Source organism: Cydia splendana, chromosome 12, assembly GCF_910591565.1.
Source record: "Cydia splendana chromosome 12, ilCydSple1.2, whole genome shotgun sequence".
Lineage (NCBI taxonomy): Eukaryota > Metazoa > Arthropoda > Insecta > Lepidoptera > Tortricidae > Cydia > Cydia splendana.
In genome coordinates, this window is record NC_085971.1 from 21219426 (window position 1) to 21242260 (window position 22835).

General features: G+C 41.2%; 1 protein-coding gene across 3 annotated transcripts; it reads left to right on the plus strand.

Moving 5' to 3' along the window:
- The first annotated feature begins 477 nt into the window (after positions 1-477).
- LOC134795715 (uncharacterized) lies at positions 478-20707 on the plus strand. 3 transcript variants are annotated; one of them, XM_063767663.1, is made up of 6 exons: positions 478-739; positions 2096-2240; positions 4579-4686; positions 5353-5512; positions 11149-11391; positions 20564-20707. In XM_063767663.1, the coding sequence occupies exons 2-5, from the start codon at positions 2115-2117 to the stop codon at positions 11355-11357; spliced, it is 603 nt and encodes a 200-aa protein (XP_063623733.1). In that variant the 5' UTR covers positions 478-739; positions 2096-2114; the 3' UTR covers positions 11358-11391; positions 20564-20707. The 3 variants fall into 3 exon arrangements, with proteins under 3 accessions (XP_063623733.1, XP_063623732.1, XP_063623734.1); XM_063767662.1 differs by having other exon boundaries at positions 478-634; XM_063767664.1 differs by lacking the exon at positions 4579-4686 and having other exon boundaries at positions 478-634.
- The last annotated feature ends 2128 nt before the right edge of the window (positions 20708-22835 follow it).

Genomic DNA, 22835 nt, shown 5'->3' on the forward strand with positions numbered 1-22835 from the left:
TAATATTCCCTATTGACGAACTTCGATTTTCGCGGTTATAGCCCAGAAACCGTACAGTCCAGAAACATAATTATATATATACACCTCTCTAGAACACGCCCTCTTCTCTTTTCGGCGACCAAACCAGTGGGCAAGTTTTTATCTTAGATTTTACTTCCCTATTACAATCAATTTTAACTCTTCTATAAGGTTTTCGTTGGCCATTTTGGTTAGGGAACCCTAAAAGCTAGTCTATGGTCGCCACAGATCTAGAATGATGCTTGACGCTAGATCTGAGGGTCTACCGCGAACATCTAAATTCGTAAATTACAGGCACCTTTCTCTTTTACTCCAATTATGGTGTCAAATAAAGTGACAGGGATAGTTGCTCAAAATTTACGAATTTCGATTTTCGCGGTTATAACACTTATAACGTTGTACTTGGTTGTACGAAACCTCCTGTCATGCGAATGTCATTTCGTTCTGTCATTCATTACCAAATTACTTAGTTTTTTTCACCGCATTCGTACAAATCAATCAATATTTAGTTTTCTTTAAAGCCTTTCCTAAATTCTTAGTTCTTACTTCGAGCTCATACAATAAGCAAATGTAAAAGCTGGCCGTGTCGTTTAGGGGGAATTTTTGTTGCAATTATGTAATATTTGTTATTTGTTCCCTATTATATATATATATTAATAACTGGGTACAACTACGTTTTGCCTGTAAGAGCTGTTTCCCACTGACGTCCAGTTTTTTGCGGGTAATAAAGCCTAATTACTTAATTAGTACGAGTATGCAATTTATGGGCCCATTACATCCACCTAGCTATCGAACGATGTCGGCTCCGAGCATGAGTGTTCCGTTTTCCTTTCACCAAATATCAGCACATTGTTAACAATATTTGAAACACAATATTTCATAATGGTTAATTTGAAAAATATCAAACATTGAACATTTTTGGCAATTAAAGATAAAGTATTTTTATACGTCAAATATTGTTAAAGATGTGCTGATATTCCGCGTGAAACGGAAAACGACTCTTGCTCGGGCCCGATAGCAATTGTAAACGCCCCTGTACACAATGAGCCAGCGCCGGCCAGTCCAAGGGACGCAGGACGCAGCCATGCGGTAGAATGAGATAGCAATATCACTTGCTCCCTCTAACGCATAAATGCGTCCCCCAGACTGGCCCACTCTGGCCCATTGTGTACAGGGGCCTTAATGTGGATATAATTGGCTACTTTCCTACTAGTCTAATCAGCTTCTTTTTTAGAACTGTCAAAACGATTTGCTAATATGGAATATATATTTATGGAAACGTGAACGTGACGTCACAGTCAACTCACCTACTTTTTATACTTACATCCGATTTATTAAATAGAAATTGTGTTTAAAAATAACTATCTATGTTTTTATAATAATGATCTGGTGCTTTATTTCGTGCACAGTGTGAAATAATTTATTTTAAGTATAGGAAAGTACACAACTGGCCCTAAAGGCCCCATTCGCACGAGCGCTTTATAACGCGCCTTAAAAAAACCCTTGAATCTGTCCATACGCTAAATTCAATTTAACGACCACGGCTTAAAGTCGAAAATCCAACAACGCTTGATATAAAGCGCTACCGCCATCGTGTGAATAAATACACATGTATCCATTTGTATCACTCAAACGCACCTCAAACGCTTATTTAACGCGCGTTGAAAAAGCGCCCATGAGAATGAGGCCTAAGTCTGTAGGTTGAGTCGACCATATATCCTACCGGATCTTAGACCATAAGGATTTCCTCTTTAATAGGAAAGGGACGACCGCTTCTCCACAAATGTAGTCCCCCACTATCTCTCTGACATTATGGAAAATAAATTACATGCCAAATTTGATGCATACCTACATATTATGTGTATTAATTAGCCATAGCTATGCCTCTTCGTTTGACTTTTTTCGGTTTTTTAATTATTGTACAGGATGGCCAAAAAAATAAGTGCATTCCCGTTGCCAGGGAGATTTTGGGATTATACTGAGCATCTTTTACTGGCAACGGGAATGCACTTATTTTTTGTTCACCCGTATAAGCACTATGCGAAAAACAAATTCCATACATTTTTTTTATATCCAGGGAGGAAAATCCAGGAGCGATGGCTAACACTACTAACACTAATGAAACCGACGCGTGGCGCGACTGGACGCTGGACTGGTACTTCCACCCGCCTCTCTCCATCGCCAAGCCCGGCGCCACCATCTTCGTGGGCACGATCAGCATAGTACGTACCTACTTACTACTATACTATACTATCTCACCTGCCTATTTTATCCTACGAGCCAACTACTTACGACCATTGTTAACAGTACTTATGTATCCGATTTAGGTCGAATCTTGGAGGCTACATTTAAAATTTTACCGTTATCGGCATTAAATAGAACTGAAAGGTTTTAAACTGAAAGGCGGCGGTTTGTGGTTTGATACAAAGAAGGATATTATAATTATAAACGTAACCATACCTAATAATAATATACAGTATGTAGCCGGTTCTTTAAAGAGTTATCGCTATTCGTTGTGCACACCTTTGCAATTAACAATTTTATATATTAGCCCAAGCCCTCTCGCGCATGAGGACCTCCCCTGTGCCCAGCAGTGGGACGTATATAGGCTGAATTATTATTATTTGTATGTCTTTTCCATATCTCGGGACCAAGGGGTCCCGGACCTTTGGGAGGCGTGCGTGGGACCGAAGCCAACAGCGCACAGAGGCCCTTTAAGACAATTTAATCTAAAGCAAGGGATACACGTCGCGGATACCATCCCCGAGCGCACAACATGATAGATCCGGAGATGGTCCCCGCTAGGTGCAAAGACTATTGCAGTGCAGCACTTTTGTGGTGCGATGGGATCTAAGATCATAGGTTATTGATTTCAACTTGGATGGACTGGATTGGATTGGATAATGGGCTATGGGAGGAGACTAGCAGACACCTGCCATGACAGTTAGTCTCGAAATTGTGAACGACAGGCGGTGACTCGCCAACTCATTGAGTGGGCCCCGCAATGGCCGCACGCACAGTGCGACAACAGGGCGACACTTTGGACTGGCTGTGAGGTTGTCGAGAGGTGAGTCTGCGGTAGCCAGATCCCGCTATCCGTTCAGCAGGCCGCCGGAGTTATGACATTTTACACTTCCAACCTGGAGCATAGGGCCATAGGCCCACTCTTGCGAGTTGCGACTCCAATCTGGCCGGCCGGTGAAGGCAAACACAGAGGCGAGGGCCAGGTGAAAGTGCCCTCTGGTATAGGGGTCCGCTGTGTCGCTACTCATCGTCAGCTCGCCATAAGCTGTCCCCGCGGGGTTAGGGTTGCCATATGGAAGAATTAAATGTCCTGATAAAAATTCGGACATCACCCTAAAAATCCGGACATTTCTTGTAGCAGAGATTTGGCGTAGCTTGAACGACGCCCCGGCGGCGCGCTGCTCTCTGCGGTGTACTGTATCGTGGATCTACTTTTCCCTTTCCCTTCGCCCGATCCCGTAGCCCCCTCCCCGCAATTTTTATTTTTATAAGCTCATTCCTAAAAATCCGGACACATGCCAAGTCCGGCCGCAATCCGGACAAAGGGTCAAAAATCCGGACATGTCCGGACAAATCCGGACGTATGGCAACCCTACGCGGGGTTATTATTATTATTTAACATATTACTTACTGGAATAAAATTGGAACACAATAACTTAGGTACAGAAAGTTGCATGTATGCACTTAGATTGTCTATAATACCTATGTTAAGACGCGGACTGGACGCAAGCGGTGTGGGGCACGGCTACTGGCAAATCAAGGTCGTTCATACATTTGTGATTTGGTCGAGCGCAATGTAGGTATGAATGAACAGAAAAACTTAAAGGCACAAACTTATTCTGCCATTCAGTACCATTCAATATTCGTTCATTCAATATAATTGTGCAATATAGTTGGTCAAACCAATGTGTCAGTCAGTAAGAACCAGCAAAACTATACCCATAATCCTTTTCTTTTGGGTGCTAGTACTAGTGTAAGACAAAGATAGTATGATTCTCTCTGTCTATGTTTGAAATGAGAAAGTCCTAACTATATAAGCTTTATGAACACGGATGAGATCCTTAAAAAAATATAAAAATAATCTTTGATTTTATTAAGCAGTATTCGCACGATCATACACGAGCACAACGGTCTTGTAAGAACGAGACAAGTAAGGTCGTTTATCTTACTATCTCACTCTATCCTATAGCTTGAAATGATAGCTGTTCGGGTCGTGCAGACGCGGCTCGCGGCTATAATAGAAAGAAAGAAAGAAAGAAAGAAAGAATACATATATAAATATATAAATACTTGGCTGTTTGCGTTTTTTATTTAAAAAAAGTAAAAAACACTACAGTAATAAGTTATTAACTGTAGTGTTTTTTTACTTCCCGTCCGCTAGAACAGGACAGCGATAGTTTGATTTATTTAAATTAGAGTTTGACAATAACGAAGCACTTCCCGTACTATTTTTGCTACAATTAGGTAAACATTTCCGAGCATATTGGAGAAAATGATAGTTTCGTTTCGCTTTCCATGTGTGTGTGTGTGTCGCAGGTGCACTCGCTGTGCCACATCCCGCACCTGCTGATGTACCGGCGGCTCGGGATGTTCACGGCCTTCTGGAGCATCGTCGGCGTGGGACTCATATTTGGAGCCGTACTGGTAACGTGCAGTCAGCTTCAGAGATAGTTGCCCCCTCCCTCCCTCAACTGCAACATATCCAGGAAGAGTCACTCTAACTCTGCTGCTGACTGTCTGGGTACATACATACTTATACTATTTGACAAATATACTAATATACCTACTTACCTACATTACCGTTGTCTATTATGTAGATAAGATCTCACCATAATCTCCCTTGCGTTATCCCGGTTTAGCCACGGCTCTCGGGATCCTGGGGTCCGCTTGGCAACTAATCTTCAATAATTGGCGTAGGTTTTATATTTCGAAACAAAAAGCGACTGCCATCTGACTTTCCAAGTTCCAATCCGGAGACCTTCCAACATATATAGGACTTATGGGATTAGTTCGTCGCTTTCCTCTCCTCGCGAGCTCACAACAGTTTCCTAACATGATGCTTAAAAAATAAATAAGGTCTAAAATATCAAAATGAGAATCACTGATTATATCTACGTATACCTAGTACAAAACACCAAAAAGAATACCTAGGTATACGGCTTTTTATCGATGCCCAAACAACTTTCTTCACTAAACGACCCTTGGAACATCAGTTGCAAGAATATTTAGTTTTGAGTGGTGAGTTTCGTTCGCCGCGCCTGCGCTTGCACCGTGCGCCTGCACCTGGCGTGCATGGTTCTCGTGTTGCAGGAGGACGAGTGGCTGTACGACATCTGGATCTGGTACTCGTGCGTGTACGTGCCGGTGATGCTGGTCACCATGTACGTGGTGCTCACGGGATCCGTGTGGGCGCTCAACATACAGCCCATGCGCTCCGTCTTCGCCACCGTCGCCATCATCTTCTACCTGTGTAAGGCCCCGTTCGCACGGCAGCTTTTTCAACGCGCGTTAAAAAAGCGTTTGAATGACACAAATGGATAACCATGTATGTATTCACACGATAGCGGTGGCGCTTTTTATCAAGCGTTGTTGGATTTTCGACTTTAACCCTTGGTCGTTAAGTCGAATTTAGAGCTTGGACAGATTCAAGCGCTTTTTTAACGCGCGTTGAAAAAGCTGTCGTGCGAATGGGGGCTTAGTGTCTCACCTCACTCACACGAGGCGTCAACTTACTTCCAAGGGGTTCAGTACTCTTTGTTCCGGTCTGAACCATGCTTTGTATTGTACGGAGTGCGCGCTGTGCGCTGTAGCATTAAACAGATATGTTTCATTAAATTTAATCCCATCAAAAACATAAATGTATTTTTACGTACACGCTATATTATTTCTCCAATGTTAAAGTAGTAACAGACTATCGCACCGGACCGCGACCTTGGTGCGGTGCGGACTATTTATCGATAGTGTTTAAGCTTCCATCGTACATAATTATTATTAATAGCGGTGCGGTGGGCATGCACGTCGCACCAACTGACAGGTAATAATAATACTGGTGCGCTCCGCACCAATTTCCCTAGTGTGTAAGCTGCATCGCACCGTTTGACAGCTGTCATTTTCAAATTATGACAGTGGAATAATAATACTGGTGCGCTCCGTACCAATTTCCCTAGTGTGTAAGCTCCATCGCACCGATTGACAGCTGTCATTTTCAAATGATGACAGTGGACGGCAATGTAGCCAGTCGATGAAATAACAAAAATGCGGAAGCAGTGCTTTAAAAGACACAGATTTTTTAAGATTTTCATGAAAAAAGGTGCATTATATTACCTCACGCCCTTCATCTACCTCTAAAAAAATGGAGCCACATTAATTTAAATTCAATCTTAAGGGATGCCATTGCAAAAATTCGTTGAATAACACAGAAATATGGGACACTTGGCAACACTGGCGCACGTGTGCGGCAGTCTGTAAGCTAGGATCGCACCGTTTTGACGGTTCGGTGCGATAGTGTGGAAGCCCACGCCAGTACGAGCTATTCCTAGAACTGCTCCAAGGTCGCGGTGCGGTGCTATAGTCTGTTACAGCCTTTACTTTTCTAAAATTTAGTTTTTAGGGTTCCGTACCCAAAGGGTAAAACGGGACCCTATTACTAAGACTTCGCTGTCCGTCCGTCCGTCCGTCCGTCCGTCCGTCCGTCCGTCCGTCTGTCACCAGGCTGTATCTCACGAACCGTGATAGCTAGACAGTTGAAATTTTCACAGATGATGTATTTCTGTTGCCGCTATAACAACAAATACTAAAAACAGAATAAAATAAAGATTTAAATGGGGCTCCCATACAACAAACGTGATTTTTGACCAAAGTTAAGCAACGTCGGGAGTGGTCAGTACTTGGATGGGTGACCGTTTTTTTTTTGCTTTTTTTTTGTTTTTTTTTTTTATATGGTACGGAACCCTTCGTGCGCGAGTCTGACTCGCACTTGCCCGATTTTTTGGTATAAAAACTAGCCCAGACAAATCCTGAACTTTAAGGCGTATCCTTATTAGTCAATTTTTCGCCAATCTGATTAAATTGCCCGATCGAATCAGGAGGTGCGGATTCAAACGGCAATTTGGCTCGCTGATTCGATTGCCCGATCAAATCAGGAGGTGCGGACACAAAAGTGCCAATTTTCGAAGCTAGTATCTATGGAATGCTAGGATCTGAGGGGCTACCGCTAAAACCGAAATTCGCAAATTGCGGAGATCTGTCTCTTTTACTCCAATGAAGGCGTAATTAGAGTGACAGAGAAAAATGCCTGCAATTTGCGAACTTCGATTTTCGCGGTTATTGCCCTGTACGTGAGTTTGTTTATGGTTCTAAAACTGGTGATTAAATGGTGTACGTGTATTTTACACATCTTAATAAATACAGTTTCATTATCTATCTAAGTTTCTTAATCATTCAATTAACAGGCTGGATGTCAAATTTCAACTTGCTAGGTCTTCTGGAAGTGGGTTAAGGGGCCCACTGATTAACAGTCCGCCGGACGGTATCGGCCTGTCAGTTAGAACAAAATTTTGACAGTTCCGAACAACTGACAGGCCGATACCGTCCGGCGGACTGTTAATCAGTGGGCCGCTTTAGGTTTTTGATGATAGGTCGGTACATGAGTTGGTGAGAAAAATCCCGATTTTTAGATGTTTGTATCTTAACAACCGGTTGAGCTATATTCATGAAATTTGGGGTTCTAATAGTTAGCCTTTAAGGTGTCATAAGTCATAAATGAACACATATGTTTAAAGCCCCCTCCAGACTATGCGCGTGAATCGCGGGCGAAGCCGCGAACGCGAGTGTGGAGTCGATTTCGCTGTCTGCGAAAATCGACTCCACACTCGCGTTCGCGGCTTCGCGCCGCTATTCGAGCACGAGTGTGGAGGAGGCTTAATGTTTAATAGATTATGAGTTACGCACTGGTTACGTAGGGGTTAAAAGTGGCTCCAAATGGTTCGTGTAATACCTATCCCACCAAAAATATAAATGTAAAAAAGGAGAGCCAAGCTAGTTCAATACAAAAATTATGCTTGGCTGTGGGCTTCGCCGCAAAAATAATGGGGATGTAAATGAGTGCCAAGTTCTATGCAAAATCCAAATATGTATTTATAGGAACAAAATAACGTTATGATACTTTATAACAATTGCTGTTATGTAAAAAAAATGTGAGATCTTAAAGTAGGTTAGATTTGACTTGGCCAGTTTTCATTACATACAGTCATTTTATAAAGTTATTTATGTATATATACATGTCGTACCCTGACACCAGAAAGACGTATTGCAGCGTTATAGCATGGTCTAATAAAACATGGTCTTCTATTCCCAGAGTGACACGGGCCTACGTCACAATAACATTGCCACTTTATTTCAACATAACATGTTACATGGGTACATTATACCTATGGTTAATAAGTTAAAATATTTCATTATAATTTTATAATTTTCATTGATATGTATTTTATCTTAAATTTTACAATAACACGTCATTTTTAATTATTCGTTAGCAATATCTTCCGATTCACGAAAGAAATTTCAGACGTTCGGGTAATTCTGTTTACATTACTGGTAACACAGGATAGCGCTGTCACATTTGACAATTCGGATCTAGATAACTTCATGCCCTGACCGTCATCCTTGTCGAACGCGCGTTAATTGTTATTTCCTTCTCGCTCAGTGTCAGCAGTCGCAGTGTTTTCCAAACTTTTCACGTCGTAAGCTTGGTAATTAATGTGTCACTGTGAATTAGTTTTTCAAACGTTTGTCTTGTATAGATAAATAAAGTTTAATTTAATACATTAGATTTGTTTTATTTTACTATGTTTCTACATGAATAACTTAAAATTAATGCCGTTAAAATAATTTTCACCGTTGGTTAAAATTCTCCCACATTTTAAAGTTTGAGAACCTGTAAACAGCATGATGACGTAGACCCGTGTCAGTTAGGTCATACGCGAATCTCGGAATAGAGTACCAGGCGGAGTATATTATTATACCATGCGTTATAGTTCATTATTTTAGACGCCTGTATAAAATCGATTAGCAAATGTTGAGCTACGTATTATTTTGGTTGTAACAAAATAAATAAAGTTGTGTAGAGAGTAACTCCGTCTATTGGCGCATTGTTGAAATAAAGTTGCGTAGAGAGTGACGCCATCTATTGGCGTGTTGTTGAACTGAGATGACAGGTAGAAGGCTTTGGAACGTCGAGAGGTTTCTCTCGAGTGAGCGTAGGCACGAGTTGGCTTTTTGTCGGTATGTTGGTAGACTGGTCGAGCAGGTTTGCCAACTTGACTGAGGCGGGAGCGGAGAGGCTCCGCCGCTGGTAGTTCTTCTTGATCGGACCGCGCTAGAGATCGGACGTACTCGTTAGCCAACCACGTGCCTAACTCGCTACGTTCCTGAAGGTTTATACCTGAAGGATTATTCTGATAGCTTATAGAATCCCGCGTTCTTTAACCATTTAGCTAAGTGTTTTATTTCAAGTGTTATTTTGATTTCTTATGTTTCATTAGAAGCTTACTTTTGTGAAATAAAGAAATGATGTGTTATGTGTTGTTTTAACTTGTTTTGAAAAGATTTGTCCCTCTGAGTTTGTTGCCGGTCCCATATAGGGCTAAATCTTCTCAGGTCCGATATGTAGGGTTGAAGCCGGCCTAGTTTGACTTGAATAAAGATTTAAACGGTTTCTTTTTACTTTCATATCGCTCCCTTGAGTTAAACATAGCAATTAGTTCTTTTAAACATTTAGTACTGAAGTATAGTAGGCACTAGTATGGTTAACGAGTCCTAATGTTTATTTCATGCACTGGTAGCAATGGTAGCATAGTGGTTTAGCTGTGAAGTAATACATTATCGTACTACCCCCACGCGCCCACCGCCTTTAGGACCATCAGTAATCGACATACATATATATATATATATATATTTTAATACGTATAAAAACTGGCCAAGTCAAATCTAACCTACTTTAAGATCTCACATTTTTTCTAAATAACAGCAATTGTTATAAGTATCATAACGTTATTTTGCTCCTATAAATACATATTTGGATTTTGCATAGGACTTGGCACTCATTTACATCTCCATTATTTTTGCGGCGAAGCCCACAGCCAAGCATAATTTTTGTATTGAACTTGGCTCTCCTTTTTTACATTTATGTTTTTGGCGGGATATCATTACTTTTTGTAAAGAAAACTAGGCAGGTATTGAGATTTAATGTTTATTCTTGCGTGTTGGCCGGTTGTTTAGCGCGTATTACAAGTTTTTTGTATGGGGACACCACTTATTTTTTGACTAAAATTTATTTTTATATTTCTGTTATATAGAAAATATAATAATACATATATTGGGATAGTTTCAAATATCTGCTTGTAACGGTTCCAACGCTACAATTATTATTTTTTTGTATGGGGAGCCCCCGCTATTTTTTTACTTTTTTATTTTTAGATTTTTTCCTACGCTTACACACAATAACCAAGCTGGATTCCCAATTTCATCCTTCTAGGTCATCTGGAAGTAGGTTAGGTTTAGGTACTATATGTCAGTCAGTCAGTGCTAAAATTTACGACTTTTTGACCTTCATATCTTTATAACCGTTTGAGCGAACTTCATGAAATTTGGGCTTCTAGATGTCCTTATGGATATAATTAAACACACGTAGTTTTATGTGTTTACGTTAAAGAGGTTTTGAGTTATAGAAGGGTCAAAAGTGGCACCAAGTGGTTCGTGTAATATCACACTCGGCGCTGGCTAGCCAGTTCCTTTGCTTGAACTTGGCTTGACACGCTGCCGCGTGTCTAGATAACACACAGCCGCTGCCTCGCCAGTTCTTTTTTCTTTTGAACTTGGCTTGACACACTGCCGCGTGTCTAGATGTGCCATGGCTCAAAACATCCTACCATTTGCTTTTCACGTTATTGTTTACTTTAACGGGACTTAAACGCGTAGACGTAAATTCCTTTAAAGTAAATAATAATGTGTAAATTGTGTAAGAACCGTCAAAGTTTAAATGAGTGACGTTCTTAGTGTTCTTGGTTTTTCTGTAAATAAATACTGAGATGTTTTATCCGTTTCCAGTTATGTTCTACTGTATCGTGTACGTGATGAGCGAAAAGCGGAAAATATTCACGACGACAACGGCACCGACGCAATCGCCAACGTCGCGGTGCCCGGCGTGCCCGGAGTGCACCACGCAGAAATGCACCACCCCCGCCGCCATCAAGACACAGGCACAGACCGAAAAAGCGGCGCTTCGCCTCATCCAGTACCTCAGCGATCGCGTCTGATCTGACCGCCCGCCCGGCGGTCATCGCCACCGAGGTAATTAACCACCCTCACCATGCAACCAATACAAACTTATACAACACTAGCTGTTGCCCGCGACTTCGTCCGCGTGGAATCTTATCTTCAACATTTTACATCTTTAGTACCTATAATTTTCATATCAAAGCAATGTTGAAATTAAGTACTTTTCTTTTTTAGCAAGTTGTATGAAGTTTTAAGTCAAGTGGATTTTGATGTTGGTTGCTTTTCTTAATACTTATTACTTTTCTTGTATTCTCATAATAGGTACCTATGCCCTTATACAAAGATTCAAGTTCCGCACTCACAAAATATCTGATCTCCATACAAACTTTCAACCCCTTTCTCACCACCTTAGGGGTTGAATTTCCAAAAACGTTGTAATAACTTTTTTTGTAATCGGCTATTATGTCTTTCTAAGAAGTTTCAAAGCATTTGTAATGGATTCAAACTTTCAACCCCTTTTTAACCCCGTTAGGGGATGAATTTTACAAAACGCTTAAATTACTTTTCTTGTCTTCTAATAATATCCCTAAATACAAAGATTCAAGTCCACCACTCGAAATTTTTTTTGATATCCATACAAACTTTCAACCCCTTTTTCACCATCTTAGGGGATGAATTTTCAAAAACGCTAAAATAAGTTTTCTTGTATTTTAATAATATATCTTTCTACGAAGTTTCGAATTCCAAGCTCAAAAGAAAACTTTAACCCCATACAAACTTTCATCCCCTTTTTAATCCTGTTAGGGGATGAATATTACAAAACGCTGACTTTTTTTTTTGTCTTCTAATAATATCCCCAAATACAAAGATTCAAGTCCCGCGCTCGAAAAAATGTATGATATCCATACAAACTTTCAACCCCTTTTTCACCACCATGGGGGATGAATTTTCTAAAACGCTTAAATCAGTTTTCTTGTATTTGAACTTGATACTTTTTTACAAAGTTTCAAGTTCCTAGCTTAAAATAAAATTTGCACCCGAAGACGAACTTTCATCCCCTTTTTAACCCCCTTAGGGGTTGAATTTCCAAAAACGTTGCAATCACTTTTTTTTGTAATCGGCTATTATGCCTTTCTAAGAAGTTTCAAAGCATTTGTAATGGATTAAAATTTTCAACCCCATTTTAACCCTGTTAGGGGATGAATATTACAAAACGCTGAAATTACTTTTCCTATCTTCTAATAATATTCCTAAATACAAAGATTCAAGTCCACCACTCGAAATAAATTTTGATATTCATACAAACTTTCAACCCCTTTTTCACCACCTTAGGGGACGAATTTTCAAAAACGCTGAAATTAGTTTTCTTGTATTTTAATAATATGTCGGGGCGTGACTCCAGAAGGACGTATTGCAGCGTTACAGTTCATAGTTTTAGACGCCTGTACACAATTGATTAGCAATGTTTGGCTACTAGCAATGTTTGCTGTTTGGAAGTTGTAACGAAATTCATAACGTAGAGAGTAACGCCGTCTATTGGCGTATTGTTGAACTAAGATGACAGGTAGAAGGCTTTGGAACGTCAAGAGGTTTCTCTTGGGTGAAGGTAGGCACGAGTTGGTATTTTTGTCGTTATGTTGGTAGACTGATCAAGCAGGTTGACCAACTTGACGTTGAGGCGGGAGGACTGGAGCAGCGAGGCTCCGCCGCTGGCGGGCAGTCTTGATCGGACCGCGCTAGAGATCGGACGTTCTCGTTAGCCAACCTCGTGCCTAACTCGCCACGTTGCTGAAGGCTTATACCTGAAGGATTATTCTGAAAGCTTATTAGAATCCAACGTTCTTTATCCATTTAGCTAAGTGTTTTATTCCAAGTGTTATTTTGATTTGTTATGTTTCATTAGAAGCTTACTTTTGTAAAATAAAGAGAAGAAGTGTTGTTTTGAAAAGATGTGTCCCGCCGAGTTTGTTGCCGGTCCCAAATAGGGCTAAATCTTCTCGGGTCAGAGGTGTACGGTTGGAGCCGGCCTAGCTTGACTTGAATAAAGACTTGAACGATTCTATGTGATCCTTTTATTTGAGTGCATCCCAATAGCGACTAGATATTTTATCATTTAGTACTGAGATAAAGTAGGCACTAGTATGGTTAACGAGTTCGAATGTTTATTTCATGCACTGGTAGCATACTAATAAAATTTAGCTGTGAAGTAATACATTGAGGTTAGACGTGCGCGCCGGTCGAAAAAAATCGGGCGGCGGCGCGCCACGAAAAAATCCACGGCGGCGGCGTAACGCCGGCGGCGTGGGATTTTTCAACTTTTCAATATTAAAACGTATATAATGAAAAGCCACGCTTAACCCTTAAATCGACAAGGGGAAAAAATCTAAAAAAACTGTGTTAGTATAATGTTTTTTTGTTATTATCTTATTATGTGGTTGTTTATTGTAGAAAAAACATAAAATCATCTATTTATAATAGTTTCGAAAAAAACATAGGTATGTCAAATATGTTGGATGTTGCCAGGTTCGGTGTAAATAAAAAGATACGCCGCATAATGTAAGACGTCTGTACGTCTTACATTATGCGTCTTACATTATTTTGGACGTTGCCGAGTATACATACCGTAGGTACTTTATGTGTATAAGGTTTTTTTTTGTCAAATTCTTTTTTTTTTATCAATATAGAATAATTGCATTTTTTAATTACAAATACCCTTACTGATAATGTCAAGTCAACTTATGTTAATATGAATTTAAGTAAAACCTATTTTTTTTTTCCAAAAACTATAAAGCTCGTAGGTGGTAAAATTTTACCAGTCATTGACGTCATTTATTAAACTTAGCGGGGTATCGTAGGATGCAGCAACATCTGAGCAATGGTTTTTACAATAATGCATGCAATTTTATAAATATTTTCGTAAGAAAATTCTCTAATGAAATCGGGTCTGTCTCTTGATGTCTTGATGAACGCACAGGAAAAAAAATCCGTAAATATATTTTTATCTATTTGGTTCATTCATTACGTTGTAATACGACAAGTAATGACTTTTTAAAACGTTTTATAACACCTAACATCCCTCTGTTTAATTTATTTACCAGAATATTTGATAATTTTACTCTTCGCATACTTGGCAATGTCCAACATACTGGACTTAGCAAAAGTGCCGTGTGATCGACAACGGTTAAAACACTGGACATTATACTTTGTAAATGTGTTTTACCCATACATACAACACATTTTTATGTAAATCATACTGCCACATAAGAAATAGTTAGTATGCATGTTGGTGCGACATAAAATAGTAGAAATTAAATTATATAACCAAAACATTTCCGTACTAAATTTTTGCCATGTTTAAGTAAGTATTTTACGTCTAAAATGTGTGAGTTACGTAGGAAGTGGCGCTCGCAATAATTTTCAACTATTTCTTATCGTACTATAACCTATTACATATTTTAACGCTGCATAATACTGTCTTATAAATAAATATTCGGCGCGAATTTTAAACTACCGGCGGCGGCGGCGGCGCGCTGACTCCTTATGGCGGCGGCGCGCCGCGGCGGCGCGCACGTCTAATTAAGGTACTATGCCCACTGCCGTCGCCCGTGCCTCCGTCATCAGAAGTTGGGATCCCGTGCCTCATGGATTGCTTGCACAGCCACCTGGGAGCGTGGTGTATTTCCGTGTGTTTTGGTAACCTACATTCCATAATCTGGACACGTGGTAATGGTAAGCTCACGTGTCTAACCTTCATTGAAAGGTGAGTGCAATTCATTATGTTATTTGGTGAGAATTATTGTGAATTATGATTGAGGCAATCTAGCATAACGGTTGTTACGTGACGTCATCTCTGGGATCGTTACGTTTCTTTGTAATTAATTTTTGTAATCCATTTAAATCGAAACGATCTTGAGTTATTTTGTTTTGAATTGAAATCCATACTGTTAATTGAAACCAAGTATTAGCTATCACGACGTGATATTATTTCATCGCTCACTTGTGAATATACCCTCAATAATTGATTTTTCATGAAAATACAATTAATTTTTAAATTCCTTTTAAATCTAAGTGATCTTAAGTTATTTTGATGCGAAATCCATATTGTTAATTAAAACCAAATATTGGCTGTCGCGACGTGATATTATTTCATCGCTCACTTGTGCATCTACCCTCAAAAAAATTTTTTCATGAAAATACAATGCACCGTTAGAAATTGATCCTGCTGATTTGCCAATGCATAGGATTATGTAATCTTTACGTTTAGTAATTAATAAAATTGCGACAAATTATTGCTTGTAATGCCGTGATAGATCACAAATCGTGCATACTATGGAAACATGAGCTACGCGTATGAAAATTAATGTTACAGTGTGCTGCAACCTGAGCAGAGACAATGCGAGACGCCATCACGCCTGTAACACAGAAGCAGCTGTGCAGTATCTGCTGTGCTGGAGCATTGGAAATAAAAGGACAGGTTTCGTTCCAATTGTTTATTAGTGATTTTTATTTAGAGTGTAATTGCTAAACAACAGTGTAGCTTAACTAACTAGCTGTCGCTTTTCGTGTAAGTTTTTTTTTACGAGTTTTATTAACTTGTGGAACACGTGTTTATACATAGAGTAAAATAAAACACACTCATTGAACTTTTAATTTGAAATAAAAGAATTAAGTTCTGTATCCATTGATAGCATGTTTTAGTATCCTCTTCTAGAGCACACTCGTAATCCTTGAATTTTAATCTACTTACACGATGGAACTGATACCGTGCAAATGATGATTTCAGTATCAGCCAGCTACGATAAACCACATCGTGCATCTCGCCATCTGCTGCAGCAACGGCAACTGCAAGGCGGAAAGCATCAGCCGTCGTGCTTGGGTTGGACTTCACCACCACCACCTTTGTCTTGGACGCGTGCATCATACTTTATTGATCTGGTGAGCAGTTCACATTTCGTTGGGATTATTTTGAGATGTTTTGCTTCTGTTTGGAACTCTTGAGCGAGTTTCTGTGGTTGTTGTTGTGCTCAGGGGCTGACCGGGAGGTTCGGTCGTCCTTGAGGATTGTTCATGTGTGTCGGTCTTTCTTAGGGGCTGTCCATGGATTTCGGTCGCCCTTGAGAATTGATCAGGAATATCGGTCGTCCTGGTGTTATCCTCGGAGCTAACGGGTTAAGGCAAGGTGGCTGTCGGTTACCCCACGATTGTCCAGGAGTATCGGTCGTCCTCAGGAACTGTCCATGGATTTCGGTCGTTCTTGAGGATTGTCCAGGAAAGTCGGTCGTCCTGGGGTTGTCCTCGGAGTTACCTGGTTAAGGCAAGGTGGCTGTCGGTTACCCCAGGATTGTCCAGTAATGTCGGTCGTCTTCCGGGGTTGTCCATGGAGTTCGGTCACCCTTGGAGATAGTCCAGGAATGTCGGTCATCCTCAGGAACTGTCCATGGATTTCGGTCGTTCTTGAGGATTGTCCAGGAAAGTCGGTCGTCCTGGGGTTGTCCTCGGAGTTACCTGGTTAAGGCAAGGTGGCTGTCGGTTACCCCAGGATTGTCCAGTAATGTCGGTCGTCTTCCGAGGTTGTCCATGGAGTTCGGTCACCCTTGGAGATTGTCCAGGAATGTCGGTCATCCTCAGGAACTGTCCATGGATTTCGGTCGTTCTTGAGGATTGTCCAGGAAAGTCGGTCGTCCTGGGGTTGTCCACGGAGTTACCTAGTTAAGGCAAGGTGGCTGTCGGTTACCCCAGGATTGTCCAGTAATGTCGGTCGTCTTCCGGGGTTGTCCATGGAGTTCGGTCACCCTTGGAGATTGTCCAGGAATGTCGGTCATCCTCAGGAACTGTCCATGGATTTCGGTCGTTCTTGAGAATTGTCCAGGAAAGTCGGTCGTCCTGGGGTTGTCCTCGGAGTTACCTGGTTAAGGCAAGGTGGCTGTCGGTTACCCCAGGATTGTCCATTAATGTCGGTCGTCTTCCGGGGTTGTCCATGAGGTTCGGTCACCCTGGAGGATTGTCCAGGAATATCGGTCAGTTAAGCAAAGAGTTTGAGAGAAAATAGACTTGTAATTTTGTATCATGTTTAAGGTTAATGAACTATCTGTTGTCAGTTATTTTCATGTGAATACTTTTTGTACATTACTGTCATAAAATAAAGACAACTAGATTTTGCCCTGTGCGCGGGGCCCGAGGGCCCCGCGGTGCACGTGTTGTTGTTTGTGCTGTTGTTGGTGTTGTTGTTGTTGTTGGTGCTGTTGTTTGTGCTGTTGTTGGTGTTGTTGTTTGTGCTGTAGTATTGTTTTTCAGAGGGAAAAGGAAATGAAGTTGTACTTTTGCTACAAAGAAAAGGTCCGCATGCGAGCACTTCATTCCCGCAGCTCGGCCTTCGGCCTCGCGTGCTTGGAAACTCGTAAGGGACGCTCCGGGCCTTCGGCCCTACGCGGAGCTCGGCCTTCGGCCTTCGCTGGGCTTCGAAGCTCAGCGTCGGGCCTTCGGCCCGCCGCTTCGCTTATTAAAACAGTTGGGAGGGTTGGTTTTGCTTCGGGGCTTAAGCGGGAAGTTGGAGTTTAAACACGACCCAATAGTAAAAGTGTCTTAAGCTCCAACTTCCCCCTCTCGTGTAACGCTTCGGGCCTTCGGCCCTACGCGGAGCTCGGCCTTCGGCCTTCGCGAGCCTCGACGCTTCGCCGTCGGGCCTTCGGCCCGCCGGCTTCGCTTATCAAGACAGTTGACTTTGTAGAACGCTTGGGGGAACTGCATTCACGCAGCTCGGCCTTCGGCCTCGCGTTTTGGGAGTCGGGGTGGAGGCTCCGGGCCTTCGGCCCTCCGGCGGGGTCGGCCTTCGGCCTCCCGGCCTGAAGCTCGCCCTTCGGGCTCGCTTAACACACTTTTTGTATAGGATTTTGCTTTGTTCGTCATTCCCGCAGCTCGGCCTTCGGCCTCGCCCAAAATTACTGGGGTTGGGGCACGCGTGGACATTCGGAGTGAAGCTCCGGGCCTGACGGCCCTCCGCGGGGTCGGCCTTCGGCCTCCCGGCCAGAAGCTCGCCCTTCGGGCTCGCTTAACCTACTTGGAAATTTGACTTTTGCCCGTGCCCGCGCCGTTTTGGACTTTTCCAAAAAAATTTTTTCACATGGTAATCTTGGGCCTTCAGGCTCGCGGCATGCCAAATCTCAGCGCGCTCGGACCAACTTGAAAAAAAAAAAAAAAAAGTCGGCCATTTTGAAAAATTTTAAATGCAGTTTTATTTCTCTCGAGGCCCTCTATGACATTTGGTCGAGCACCCCCCACCTATCACGCACAGTTTAAAAGTTACCATACAAAATTAAAATGACCATTATTTCCGCCATCTTGGATTTTTTCCAAAATTTTTTTTTTCATTGGAATCTAGAGGCTTCTATATCTTGCCATGCCAAATCTCAGCGCGCTCGGATCAACTTGAAAAAATTAAAAAAAAAAAGTCGGTCATTTTGAAAATTTTTAAATGCACTTTGTTTTGCCTCAGGGTTCTCTATGACATTTGGTCGAGCACCTTCCACCTATCTCGCACCGTTATAAGTTGCCATACAAAATAAGAGTGGCCAGTTTTCCAACAATTGAAGCATTTTTGCGGCAATAGGCATTTTGAAAAAGAAATGGCGGCGTCAAAAACTGCCAGGATCCCTCTAGGACATTTGGTCGAGCACCCCCCACCTACCTCCCACTGTTTAGTCAGGCCGTCCAACATTTTTCTGACCGGAAGCGGTCGACCAAAAGTCGGATTTTTCTGGAGGTCACCAAGCGGCCCTCTATACGACAGTACCAAAGTCAAATACCCCACGAACCTCCTTTTGGGAGAACAATCATGTCAATTAATCTTCGGGTTGCGGCTTTATATAATAATCATCATACCTTGTGACATGGTCAACTCTTTATTATTATTCACATGGTCAGGTTGGCCGAGCTTTAGAGCAATTACTGTTGCAAATTTATTTTCCTTTTCAGATACGGCTCGCTCACACGGGGACGTGTGAACCGCAGGACGGCCGTGTCGGGGCGTGACTCCAGAAGGACGTATTGCAGCGTTACAGTTCATAGTTTTAGACGCCTGTACACAATTGATTAGCAATGTTTGGCTACTAGCAATGTTTGCTGTTTGGAAGTTGTAACGAAATTCATAACGTAGAGAGTAACGCCGTCTATTGGCGTATTGTTGAACTAAGATGACAGGTAGAAGGCTTCGGAACGTCAAGAGGTTTCTCTTGGGTGAAGGTAGGCACGAGTTGGTATTTTTGTCGTTATGTTGGTAGACTGGTCAAGCAGGTTGACCAACTTGACGTTGAAGCGGGAGGACTGGAGCAGCGAGGCTCCGCCGCTGGTGGGCAGTCTTGATCGGACCGCGCTAGAGATCGGACGTACTCGTTAGCCAACCTCGTGCCTAACTCGCCACGTTCCTGAAGGCTTATACCTGAAGGATTATTCTGAAAGCTTATTAGAATCCAACGTTCTTTATCCATTTAGCTAAGTGTTTTATTCCAAGTGTTATTTTGATTTGTTATGTTTCATTAGAAGCTTACTTTTGTAAAATAAAGAGAAGAAGTGTTGTTTTGAAAAGATGTGTCCCGCCGAGTTTGTTGCCGGTCCCAAATAGGGCTAAATCTTCTCGGGTCAGAGGTGTACGGTTGGAGCCGGCCTAGCTTGACTTGAATAAAGACTTGAACGATTCTATATGATCCTTTTATTTGAGTGCATCCCAATAGCGACCTGACATTTTATCATTTAGTACTGAGATAAAGTAGGCACTAGTATGGTTAACGAGTTCGAATGTTTATTTCATGCACTGGTAGCATACTAATTTAGCTGTGAAGTAATACATTGAGGTACTATGCCCACTGCCGTCACCCGTGCCTCCGTCAAATATATCTTTTTACGAAGTTTCAAATTCTAGCTTTTAAAAAAAACTTTAACCCCATACAAACTTTCGTCCCCTTTTAAACCCCCTTAGGGGTTGAATTTCTCAAAATCGCTTCTTATCTCTTGTACACTTTATAAATGCAATCTAGTGTGCAAATTTCAACTTTCTGGCTTTTATAGTTTCGGCTCTGCGTTGATGAATCAGTCAGTCAGTCAGGACACTTGCATTAATATACATAGATTACATGCGTCTCGCTCGCTCGCGCCGGATCAAGTCGCGTTCAGAGGTCGAAGTCGCGTCTCTCAATATTGTAGATGCGAAGCCATTATTATTTTGTTCATGTTTGTTTTGTCTTCTTTTCAGGATCGCTTCTCACTAAGAATCGCTGTAGCCTGAAACCATTGGAATTTCTTTACAACAAATACCTATTTAATACTAGTGGCTCGGTGAGCTGTAGACCTCGCGTTAAGCTTAAGTCATTTAATTTTATGCCAATGTCCGAATTAAAAAAAAAATTGATCGACAAAAAATAATAATATTGTATTACTACTACCACCACACGCCAACAGATGGCGCTGCTAGTACCGCAATGTACACAACTCGCGGTGCAGCGCAGCCGCTGCACAATGCAACTCCACTATGGATCTAGACACGCGGCAGCGTGTCAAGCCAAGTTCAAGCAAAGGAACTGGCTAGCCAGCGCCGAGTGTACACGAACCACTTGGTGCCACTTTTGACCCTTCTATAACTCAAAACCTCTTTAACGTAAACACATAAAACTACGTGTGTTTAATTATATTCATAAGGACATCTAGAAGCCCAAATTTCATGAAGTTAGCTCAAACGGTTATAAAGATATGAAGGTCAAAAAGTCGTAAATTTTAGCACTGACTGACTGACATATAGTACCTAAACCTAACCTACTTCCAGATGACCTAGAAAGATGAAATTTGGAATCCAGCTCGGTTATTGTGTGTAAGCGTAGGAAAAAATCTAAAAATAAAAAAAAAGTTAAATAATAGGGGGGGTCCCCATACACAAAAAAAATAATCGTAGCGTTGGAACCGTTACAAGCAGATATTTGATACTATCCCAATATATATATTATTATATTTTCTATATAACAGAAATATAAAAATAAATTTAAGTCAAAAAATAAGTGGTGTCCCCATACAAAAAACTTGTAATACGCGCTAAACAACCGGCCAACACGCAAGAAAAAACATTAAATCTCAATACCTGCCTAGTTTTCTTTACAAAAAGTAATGATATCCCACCAAAAACATAAATGTAAAAAAGGAGAGCCAAGTTCAATACAAAAATTATGCTTGGCTGTGGGCTTCGCCGCAAAAATGTAAATGAGTGCCAAGTTCTATGCAAAATCCAAATATGTATATATAGGAGCAAAATAACGTTATGATACTTATAACAATTGCTGTTATTTAAAAAAAAATGTGAGATCTTAAAGTAGGTTAGATTTGACTTGGCCAGTTTTTATCAGAATTAAAAAATCTATACATATAATAAAGCTGAAGAGGGTCGAAAGTCTGTACATGGAAGATATTCAAAAAAAAGTTGGCTGGGGATACTTAGAATCGATAACAGAACACGTTCCAACAGTTTTTAGAATTTTTGTGTTTGTCTGTTTATTTGAACGCGCATCACGTGAAAACGGCTCAACGGATTTTGATGCAAACTTTACTAATCTGTCGAGAACATCCCCGGCCAGGTTATAGGCTATAAAAAATTTAACCCCTAAAAGGGGGGGGGGTAGCCACAACACTCGATTGACTTAAGTTTGCCCCTGAATCTTATGGCGCTACTTAGGGAGGAGGGGCAAACTTTCTTCAAATATGTGCTACCACTATAGAGTACCCTGGTAAACTAACAGATGGCGCTGAATTTAATACGTGTTGACATGAATATGCCACCGAGGAAGGATTTTGCCAAATTAACTCTAAGTTTAGAACAAATTTAATTGAATAATTATGTTGATTTAATAATACAACAAAATTAAATGACAGTAAATTAATTGCCCCTCATTGCACAGTGCCATCTTTTGGGGAACTGAGTAAACATTAAGTAATCAAGAAAACTAAAAATGAGTTTACATAGTTACGTAGTGGTAAAATAAACACATATATCAACACGCGTATAATTGCATAATTAGGTATTCAAAATTATTAATTGTCTCGGTCATGAATTATACCTAATCGTAATTATATCGCATCCATATCAAATCCATATTCATACGTATACAGCACTTAATAATGGCCACGAAGGTGGGTACTTTGAAAAAAAAAACATTGACCTCTGTCATTTGCAGTGCCGGATTAACCCTTTTAAGCAAAATAAACACGTCTAGGGGGCACCACGTCTAGGGGGCACCAAAACCGTAGGCAAAAAAACGCGCAGGCGGCATCAGCCTTGCAGTCGTCGTGGAGTAGGTACCTACATGAAACTTTTATACGTGTACAAGTACCCATCTAATAACGAAGGGTCGTAGGGATCAAGTAAGAGAGTGAGGGTACGTAAGAACATCTCCAACGTAGGCTTTCGATCTGACCTTACGCGGAGGCCCTTAAAGTCATGGAAAAATATCTTGCTTTCGGGCTTACCGCAAGTCCATTTTTTC

Excerpts from the sequence above, each read along its gene's own strand:
- LOC134795715 (XM_063767662.1), top strand. Across the intron at positions 2,241-4,578 it reads TCGTGGGCACGATCAGCATA|GTGCACTCGCTGTGCCACAT; the intron begins GTACGTACCTAC and ends TGTGTGTCGCAG. Across the intron at positions 4,687-5,352 it reads TCATATTTGGAGCCGTACTG|GAGGACGAGTGGCTGTACGA; the intron begins GTAACGTGCAGT and ends CTCGTGTTGCAG.